The sequence below is a fragment of the Osmerus mordax genome, chromosome 13, assembly GCF_038355195.1.
Source record: "Osmerus mordax isolate fOsmMor3 chromosome 13, fOsmMor3.pri, whole genome shotgun sequence".
Lineage (NCBI taxonomy): Eukaryota > Metazoa > Chordata > Actinopteri > Osmeriformes > Osmeridae > Osmerus > Osmerus mordax.
Window position 1 is genome coordinate 10,211,404 of NC_090062.1, and position 11,139 is coordinate 10,222,542.

The 11,139-nt window shown below is 43.8% G+C and overlaps 1 protein-coding gene across 1 annotated transcript; it reads left to right on the plus strand.

Moving 5' to 3' along the window:
* The first annotated feature begins 3,663 nt into the window (after positions 1-3,663).
* ccnd1 (cyclin D1) lies at positions 3,664-7,858 on the plus strand. The gene is made up of 5 exons (XM_067248911.1): positions 3,664-3,990; positions 5,358-5,573; positions 6,063-6,222; positions 6,339-6,487; positions 6,687-7,858. The coding sequence occupies exons 1-5, from the start codon at positions 3,766-3,768 to the stop codon at positions 6,840-6,842; spliced, it is 906 nt and encodes a 301-aa protein (XP_067105012.1). The 5' UTR covers positions 3,664-3,765; the 3' UTR covers positions 6,843-7,858.
* Positions 7,859-11,139: the final 3,281 nt, after the last annotated feature.

An 11,139-nucleotide genomic window follows, 5' to 3' on the forward strand; every position in this document is an offset into this window, starting at 1 on the left:
CTGTTCATGCTCCTCCCACCCTGACCATGTCACACACACACGCGCACACACGCGCACACACAGGCACACACACCATCACCCCCACCCACTGGGGCCACAAGTGTCAGGTCAAGCATGGTGCAGGACACACACACACACACACAGAGGACCCCAGCTTGCTCCCTGCTCCCTGTACAGTTCACTGAGCAGGACAATAGCTCTATCCATCTTCTCAGTGCTCATTGTGGAGCTGACCAGAGAAGAGAATGAAGCTCCTTTCACAGAGAAACCTTCTCTGTCTCTCTCATCATCATCTGTTCTCAAGTTAAGAGGAGAGAGGGTGGGGCTGTAGGGTGGGTCAAGAGAACAGAGGTCCTCCCAGACTGTTTGTCTGATAACCGACCCCACAGTGGCATTACGGCTTTAAAAAGACTACAACAAATTTGTAGAGAAGGAAAAGGGCAGTTAATTTATCACATGTTTCAGAAAACCTCAGACATGCTGAGGGAACAATCTCTTGATCTATGCATAGATGCACACACACACATACACACATTCCTATTTGTAAGTGTGGCCCTTGCCCAATTTGACCCCGGAGTCTCAGTACCATGTGGCCCCCAGAAAGGAGGCAATGCCAGTACACACAGGCCCCCCCTGTCCCCTGATTCTGGGGAGAGCTGTGGAGCAGGCTTCCACATGAACAAAGCATGGAGCTAGTGGGTATGAATTAACATAGGTCATCGTGGCACACACATAAACACGCTCACACACACAAGCTCTCACACACACACTCACTAGTCCATAATGTATTTATGTTGAAGCTAAGACTAATGTATGTGGATGTGAGAGAAAGAGAGAGACAGGAAGAACGAGAGAGCAATTGTTAAATACACTGTTTAAGTATTTTATGTTGTATACCAGATTACATCTTTGAGTGAATGCCATGTGGTGTGCCATGGCTGCAGTAGGAAAACTTTAAAAGGGTGCACTGTCTCCTTAAGAACCACCCAGACTCTGCTCCCTTCCTGTTCTAGGTACCGTAACAACGGAAGTAGAGGGCCAGTCCAAAAGTCACATGCTCGGTCTGCCTTTGTTCCACAGTAGAGGTGTGTGTTCTGCTGGGACAGCCTTCTGGGAGGCCTACATTCAGTCATGGAGCCTTCAGACTTTCATCACCCTCTGATGTAGGAATACAAATGACAGAATATATCCACAGGAAACACTTAGAGCCATTAAAATAGCACATTCGTTAAGTTTGCCATTTTATAGTATGTTTAGCAGTAGCACCAGGTTTACAAATGGGTTAGAAGGAAATGTTTTGATAGATGTGTAATAAATGTTTCACACTTTACTCTCAGTAAACTGCCACCTTTGATCAAATGTTTTCAATTAGAGAGTTATTGACATATTCCAAGTGTTTAACCGAGCACCTGTATTAACCCAGAGGTGGAAGGGACAGACAGAGGTGGAAGGGACAGACAGAGGTGGAAGGGACAGACAGAGGTGGAAGGGACAGACAGAAGTGGAAGGGACAGACAGAGGTGGAAGGGACAGACAGAGGTGGAAGGGACAGACAGAAGTGGAAGGGACAGACAGAGGTGGAAGGGACAGACAGAGGTGGAAGGGACAGACAGAAGTGGAAGGGACAGACAGAGGTGGAAGGGACAGACAGAAGTGGAAGGGACATACAGAAGTGGAAGGGACAGACAGAGGTGGAAGGGACAGACAGAAGTGGAAGGGACAGACAGAGGTGGAAGGAACAGACAGAGGTGGAAGGGACAGACAGAAGTGGAAGGGACAGACAGAGGTGGAAGGGACAGACAGAAGTGGAAGGGACAGACAGAGGTGGAAGGAACAGATTGCATAAGATGTGTTTAAGCTCTCAGTGTTAAAACTCAATGCTCTGAACATTCTTCTCTGGTCAATGTTTATCAAAATTATGTTGTTAGAGATCTATTGGTGAACCATTGTAACTTATTGATAATCAAGAAATGTCCCTGACTGCTGTGGGAGTGATATAAAATAGTCCTAGGATCAAGCAAATAACATTATACTAGGTTTAGGCCCAGGTCTTGTAACAAGAGATCCTCCATTCTAGCTGGAGCATTGGACCAAGCCAAAAGACAGTTTTCTGGGTTTTACGGTAGTCAGTAGCTGAGAAGAATCCTAGGAATGTGGAAAGCTGCAATTCATATTGAAACAAGACCAGAATGTGTGGGAATGAAAGGAAAATCGTACCTGATTACAACGTAGCTAAATTAAAGAAGCACATATACCACACACAAATATACAAATATAAGTCTATGTTAGATGCAGTTCTAGTCAAAATTATGAGATGTGTCTGAGTTTTTAGTACAAACTTTTAGATTGAGTGCCAGAATACTGCACCAAGAAGCATTCTGTTTACAGCTATACTTGCTAATATGTGATGTTACAGTAGTCTACTTAAAACTAAAACAATAGAATAAGAAAAACAGAAGTATACATTTAATTTCTTAGTACAGGTTTTATCAACCTATAAAGAGTTACATAAAGTTGTTCTGATAACTTAAGTTGTATTAAGTTACATCAACTTGTATTAAGTTACATGCAAAACAACTCTTTCTCTTGGTTATCTGCAGTTTTACAAAGACAACTTCCCTACACAGTCGCCTCACTTCTGCCTGGTAACAGCAATTCCTTCCATTGGTTTAACACTAATTTGTGTCTCCTCCCGCCTGTGTGTGTGTGCATTTGCGTGTGTGTGTTTCTGTGTGTGTGAAAGAGCGCGAGAAATACATAAAGAGAGAGAGAGAGGGAAAGAGAGAAAGAGAGAGAGAGAGAGAGAGAGAGAGAGAGAGAGAGAGAGAGAGAGAGAGAGAGAGAGAGAGAGAGAGAGAGAGAGAGAGAGAGAGAGAGAATGACAGCCCAAAAAAGAGAAGTGTGTGGGGGTCTTTCCCCAGAACTTTCCTAACTTTATTGGACACGTTTCTGCAGATGGTCGTCTTGAGTTGAGTATTCCTGCTGTTGCATCAGACTCAGCAAGCATGGCAGTAAAATGAAACCAATCTATTGTTACTAAACCAAAGCCTGAAACTGTCCTTTGTTTTAACGTGCATCACTTTTACTCTTTAAGTGTTTATTTCAAAGTATGTATAGGCAAAGATATTTACATGGAATAAGATGAATCATTTTTGTAATTTTCCATTATCACTGAAAGTGCACAATGCATTGAATTAGTCATTGACCACCAACAGGGAATGGTGAGGAGTGTGAAGACTAAGCCCCCATACTGCCCCCTATGGTTCAAAATAACAGCGTAGAATGTTCTGCAGCCTACCAGACAGGGCCAGTTTTGGGGTGTCCATAGCCCCCATCCCCTTCAAATCTCCCCCTTCCACCCCCAGCGTCCCCCTTACCTCCTCCCTTTCGGCCATCCACCACCCCGGACCCTGGGCCCTCCCAACTCCATGCCCATAGCAGCGAACCAGCGGCCGGGGGAAGGACTAGGAAGCAGAAGGAGGGGGGTGCTACTCGCAATAGACTCTCCTTCCTAGTGCGCTCCCTCACAGACTCGCTGCTGGCTTTGATCTCCCCCTTCCCTTCCCCCTCAACCCCCCTCCGAAACAACAAGTAACGTCATCGCAAGGTCCCTGTGAAACGCAGCCTAGTCTGGCAGGGATCTGCGCTCGAGCTCTCAGAGGGCTTACGTACACTGACGGAAGAGCAGCATCCGCGCGCAACAGTTCCACGAGCAGCAGCACCTCTTCAAAACACTTCTTTACACTTCTTCCTGCAGTGAAGGCAATGAACCCGACTAAACTAACAAAAGATATGGAACACCAGCTGCTTTGCTGTGAAGCCGACGCGATCAGAAGGGCATACCAAGATGTCAACTTACTCAACGACAAAGTTTTAAAGACTATGCTAAAAGCGGAGGAGATCTACCTTCCTTCTCCAAACTACTTTAAGTGTGTTCAAAAAGAAATCGTCCCCAAGATGAGAAAAATAGTCGCGACGTGGATGTTAGAGGTGTGTATGGTTTACAAGCTGCATGGCTCTGCACAGCCAGTTAGTTCTTAAAGCCTTATTGATCAATGTCCATAGAAGGCCGTGTACGCTACTCAATCGATAATTTCGGTAGATTATAGTAGGCTATAGATTGTTTTAAGTTTGGTGTCTATGTGTGGTTCTTCCTATTAGGCCCCATAAAGTTGTGACTAACGTGCCCTCCGCGTCCCTCGGCCTATGTGACAGAGCAGTAGCCGAATTCTGCGGTATCTTGTTGCCTATCTGCGTGCATAATAAGGCAGATGCAACTTAATTGTCCATTTGCTATCATTGTACAGAAAGTAGGCAAATGTGCTGACTTGACTACAGATATTCCGAATTAATATCAATGTACACGTATGCAGTCTGACTCGTGCCCGTATTACGCGCCATCTTTGTTGTCGCTTGGGAATGTTTTTAATATTATAAAAAATCCACAATAATCAGAAGAATGACAGTTTATCGATCAGAATACTGAAAAGTGTATCTTTACGATGGTTGGCTAATATTTCTTAATTTAATGCAGATGTGAGTGCAAGCCCTTCTTGTTTAGCTTGGTCTTTGAGTCTTAATATAGGCTACATCACTTTGTGAAGGTCTCCCCACAAATAGCTTATGACAATTCTGGCATAAAGAACGTAATTTCAATAGTCGGATTTGGTACTTAATCGATATATCTACATTTACATATATTTTGTGTTGGCATTCCCGGTTAATATATATTTTCTATTAATTTCCGAAGTTGCGAGACCGAACAGGAGGTCCATGTCGAAAAGTGCATGTGGAAAATAACTGTTTCTCAGTAACTAAATTGTTTTGGTGTTTCCTGTTTGACAATTCGACATATTTGGACGGATAGTGATAAAGCATGAGTTAACAATCATTTACATAGCAACTTTATCAACGGGGATAATTTTAAAGTATTTTTAATTCTTTTTTGAAAAGATGGCGAACTATAAATTGAACTGCAAACTCGTATTAACGCCACCTTTGTGTCTTTGCAAGAATTGACTGAAAACGATTTGACGACTATTTAATATGACGGCTAAACATTGGAGAATAATTGAGAACAATATGACCTGCATATTTGTGAATAGGTTTGCATTAGGCGGCTTGCAGTGAAGGTAGCATACTATAGCATAAGAACAATTTAAAGAATTAGGCATAGGCTATAGGCTATAACTCACCTTTTCAGTTTTTTGAGTTGGCGCAAATAGTTTATAATTGGCAAGAGGCATTTCGTTCACACTTCAAGGTATAAAGTTAGTCAGCAACAGATTATCGACTATGTAAGGGTCTAATTCCTTCTATTTGGATGCATGGTTCTAATGGCCGTTTTGCTTTTGCAGGTCTGTGAGGAGCAGAAATGCGAGGAGGAGGTATTCCCCCTGGCTATGAACTATCTGGACAGGTTTCTATCAGTAGAGGACACGAGGAAAACCAGATTACAGCTGCTGGGTGCCACTTGTATGTTTCTGGCGTCCAAGATGAGGGAGACAGTTCCTCTGACAGCAGAGAAACTATGCATCTACACAGATAACTCCATAGGACCGGACGATCTGAAGGTAAGCCATCTACACATGCAGCATGTCTTCCACATTGGAATATTACATAACATGTCCAACTAACCAATAGCCTATGTGTTTTCTATTTCTATGATGTGGGAAAGAAACTCTAGGCCTAATAAATGGCCCTTTAAAATAAATTAAGAGCCCTAAAATGGCCTTCTATCAATTGATCCAAAACAGCAGGCCTTTCTACAGAATGTAACTCTCATGAGATAAGTCTTCAAATGGTAGGCCCTAGCCGGTGGGCCTCAGAACTAGTTCTTGTGGGTAACAATGCAGGCAGTATGGCAACATCGCCCTCTAACGGATAACTTAAGAACTGACTCAGGCCAATAGTGTCAGTGATTTCTTGTAAATGAAACTTGTGCTGTTAAATAATTGACTGAAACCATTTACAATTTTAAATGTAGATAAGCATAATTAAGTGTATTTTAATTCCACATTTAGACATTCTCTCTTATCACATTTGTATGTGTCTTGTTACAGCATATGGAGGTGTTGGTCCTGAACAAGCTGAAGTGGGACCTAGCCTCTGTGACACCTCATGACTTCATAGAGCACTTCCTGTCCAAGCTGCCTATCCACCTGAACGTCAGGCACACCCTGAGGAAACACGCACACACCTTCATTGCTCTCTGTGCAACTGGTACGCATCCAAGCAGCATCCATTCAGACGTCCATCCATCCATTCTCTTTTCCTTATCTCAATCCTCCATGATCCTGCCACTCACCACAACCATCTCCTCCTCCCCTCCTCTCCAGATGTGAAGTTCATTGCCGTCCCTCCATCCATGGTGGCGGCAGGCAGCGTAGTAGCTGCGGTCCAGGGTCTGCTTCTGAAGCACCACGACAACACCCTCTCCTCCCAGAACCTCACCTGCTTCCTGTCCCAGATCATCAGGAGCGACCCGGTAGGTGTCACCAATTCTCCTTGGCTAGGGTGGCCATTTTAGTTTAGTCTGAATGGGTCTTTAATCTAATGGTAGGAGCTTATTTGTTTGTGTTAGAGTGATGGAGCAGGTTTAACCCTCAAAGACAGTCGACTTAAGTTCTTGGAAGTAGATGTGTGTTGGTTGCTGATAACTGACTGTTGTTTTCCTCTCCTCTTAGGATTGTCTGAGGTCTTGTGTGGAACAGATTGAGTCTCTCCTGGAGTCCAGTCTGAGACAGGCACAGCAACACACTGTCTCCACGGAAACAAAGAGGGTGGAGGAGGACGTGGACCTCTCCAGCACACCCACAGATGTCAGGGACATCAACATCTGATTGGTCGTTTCTGACAGACAGCAATATCTGATTGGCCTTGAATGACTGACGTCAGCATGTGATTGGCTGGTTGGTCCCCTTCTCATCTGTGGACACACCTATGAGGTTCTGTCTCAGCCAGGATGATTTATAGGAAGGGAGGACACCAGAGAAGAAGGAGCGGGTCATGTGACCTTCTGGTTAGCCCTGCCCCCCGCCTGCTGTGGGGGCCCACCTCCTCTTGTTTACCCATGCCTTGCCATGGCAGCAAGCAGGAGGGAACACCTCAGTAGTGTCTAAAGGGCCAGTCCCGGCCCTCTCCCTTTCTACTGCCCCGCCACTCCCCGGCTGAGGGCAGCCAAAACAAACACACATAAACTTCTTTCAGAAGCTCTATTGCTTATTTGCCAAGCCACAGATTGAAACTTTGTAACCCTCCAATATTAAACTAGGATTTTGAAATACTCAGATTAGACCTGCCTACATCCAGAAAGGTCTGGCTAGTCTGGCATTGTTATTGTTGTTGTTTACCTTTGTTTGGAATAATGATAAACAGGAAGAGCCTTTTATGTTTGTTACTTTCTTATCTTGGCTTAGTGTGGTAAAGATTACAACCTGGGCATTTGTGTATCCTTGCTTCCTTATGTGTGTAGAGTCTTCATAATTTAGGCTTCGTTTGAATTTCTAAGATTGTAGTTGGTCTTTGTCAAAATGGCTTCATATCGCTCCGGTATGTGCCCAGTCAGTGTACTGCTTGGTTAGATTTCCTACACAGGCTCACTGCTGGTGCTGAGGTTTTAAGGAAGACCCCTTGACAGAAGCTGTCATCTAACCTTGCTGACCAATTTACAGTCTGTAGTTTGAATTTTGTTTATTTTGTTTTTGTTTTGGTATAATTATCTAGAGTTATATCCTTGCTAATGCCATTTCATTTGATGAAAGCACTTTTGTTCAGATTTGCTGACTCATAAAAAAATGAAAACGTTTGTAAAACATTAGCAAAAATGTCATGGGGAGGACATGGTGTATTTTTTAACAGAAAGGGTGCTGGGTTTGGTCGGGGGATGGGTGGGTGGGGGGTGCTTTGGAGATGATTTTGCACAAACCTGAAGACTTGGGCTGCGGTTTTGTTTGAAGTGGGCCTAATAGCAGGACAAGTGGGAGAGGGGAGAGAGAAGACAGGGAGGAGAAAAGGGGAGGGACCCTCAAAGCCACCAAACTGGGCTGGAGGGTTGGATGCTGAGGTCTTATTGTTCAAGTAGAGAGGTGAGCAGAAGAGAGGACAAGACAGAACAGAGGGAGAGACACTCCTTACCAAGCTGCTAAGGACCAATCCACGGCATCGTGTCAAACCTTTAATGAAAAACAAGAAAGAAAAAAAAAAGCTTTTTCTCCTATTGTTTTGCTGCTATATTTTTTTCATTTTTTTATTTTACATATAAAATGTCGATGTACTACCATGAAATAGATTTACATTTTCTCATAGAAAATTCTGTTATTGACATACTTGTTTTTATGTAGATTTAAGATGATTTGTTTTGACACATGATTTCTGTGCTATTCCAAAAAAAAAAAAAAAAAGACAAAGAAGAAATATGAAACGATAGACCAAGGTTGTGATCCACAATACCTCATCTTACAGTCAAGATGTATGTCTTCATTTAGTCTGTTTTACATTTTAGATCTTATTGTATTGGACTTGGATGGTTCAGTGCCAGATGGGTGTGAGGAGACTGCTATAGGTGGACGTTTACTGGTGGTTACCGGTATGGGTCTAGCGCTGAGCGGGGGAGGGGGTGGAGCAGAGCGGTGTGTGTGCCGCTGTGTCTGGCTCCATAGAGTGTTAAGCTGTCTCAGTAAAGAGACATTGTTCCCTGGAGACCTGAGCAGGCTCCATCTTCTATATTTATAAATCTTTGTTCCAGTTAAAAGTCTGAATGCATTGATCTGTTGTATATAAACCATGCTGTTTTATCAAGCCATAGATGTTCTACAAATTACACACACACACGCACACACACACTCTCTTCTGTACGGTCTGTGTCAGTGTTTCTGTGTCAACTGCACAATAAATGACTAATAGATGAATATCTGGCTAGTCAGCTATTTTACATTTACAATGCATTTTATTCATTCAGGGCACACTTTTTATTTTATTTAAGTTTTCTTGTCCAAACTTTCATCCATCAGAGCTTAAGATAACAGATTAAAAAACAAGTGATCATGAATATGAATGAACAATTTTTAAGTGTCCTGACAAACCAGATTACTGGCTACACAAAACATTCTTATAATGGTGGATAACTGCAGGAGTAATATACATGTTTACATGAATATATTGATCCTGACCATGACCATACTAGCCACCAGACCTAGGACGTGGTAGCCAGGGTTTGGAGGGCAGAGGGCAGCGTTTTGAAGCCTTCAGCCGAGGACCGTGGGAAGGAACTCTGGGTATTTCACACGGAGCCGCGTCCCTCTGAGGTCTATGAGAATACACACACCACAGCATCAGTCTCCTCTGACACAGACCACCTTGCAGCTCCAGAACCAGACCGTGCATAGCTGCCCACGGAACATCAAAGAGGTTCAGAGAGGAGAAAAGGAGAAGAGAGAACAGAGAGAAGAGAGAGAGGAAAGCGAGAACACAAGCGAGAGAAGAAGAACGGTAGACAGAGAAAGACAGCCAAGGTTCCAAGCAGCAGGAAAAAGAAGTCCTGTAAGACAGACACAGGCAGAAGGAGTCCTGTAAGACAGACACAGGCAGAAGGAGTCCTGTAAGACAGACACAGGCAGACACAGGCAGAAGGAGTCCTGTAAGACAGACACAGGCAGACACAGGCAGAAGGAGTCCTGTAAGACAGACACAGGCAGACACAGGCAGAAGGAGTCCTGTAAGACAGACACAGGCAGACACAGGCAGAAGGAGTCCTGTAAGACAGACACAGGCAGAAGGAGTCCTGTAAGACAGACACAGGCAGACACAAGACAGAGTCCTGGAAAAAATACACACAGGCAGATAGGATGGGGTCTGTGTTTGTTTATTCAGAGAGAAAAAAACCTGCCACAAATACATAGTTAAGTATAATATCTTATTAAAGTTGAAACAGTGGAACAACTGAAGACGCCACTTGGCTCGCATCATGACTCATACTGCTTTTACTATGCCCATTATTACTAGGTAAAGAACAAAGAAATCACACGGAACAAATACTACATGATCTAGCCTGCCCTGGACAGCTCCCTAGCAACAAGTCTAGGACTAGAACTAGGACCAGACCAAGGCCGAGCACCAGAACAACCAAGCAAATCTGACTCATCTGCTGCAGTGTCAGGAAAACAAGATGGCACCCAGTCACTTCCTCTCCGGCCAAAACGGCGTCTTGTTCGACAAGCAAGTACCAGGACCTAGGGCGAGGTTCAGGTGTTCCTGATGTCCAAGCCAAGCTAGAACCAGGCTAGGTCCAGGCCCTAGACCTGGGACACCATAAGTAAGATACAGTTTATCATGGTTGTTATGGGCAATCCATGGGAGCAACAATACAAAGGGTTGAAACATATCAATTTATGAGGAGTTAAGGGAAGGTAAGCAGGCTCCATATAACATAATAGGAACAAATTAAATACAGAATGCAATATCAAAAGTCAAAGTCTTATAAATCTAAATATATGCTCCAGCTCTAGACAGGAATGTGGACCAGACAACACCGTACATACACTCAGAAGAGTCCTTATCAACGACTAACCTTCTGTGTAAATCAACTAGATAAAGTGAGATGTCTGACCCATCCACCGGGTCCCAGGAGGGACACGTTTCACCATCCTCGTGTCTGCACCTCGTCACCCGCTCCATCTGCATTCCTCAGAACATTGGGGTCCAGGCAGACCTGGGTTAGATGGATCAGGTCCTGAGTAGACTGAGTGTTCAGACCACCTTAGTATAAGAATCATCAAGAGGCCCATTCTATCCTGCTTTCACATCTGCCTGGTAGTTGGCTCTGTACAACAGAACCGACTGACTGCTTCATTGACAATGACTGACTGCATACTGTGACTTGACAGAAACACTCACTGGTTCCTACACAGGGACACACATGGTGCTCACGCATTCTCCACTCATTCAGTTTCTCCAGTCACACCTAAAATAACTACAATACAATTCCTGCTCATCTCTCAAAGATATTTTTGAATGAATTCATAAAGTGCCATATTTCAATGCATTCTTTGTGTAGGAAAGATATTGCGAGGAAATTAAAAGAGCACGACAATGCACATTCCATACCAGAGACATGGCAAAGTCTCACATCCTCTATCATGT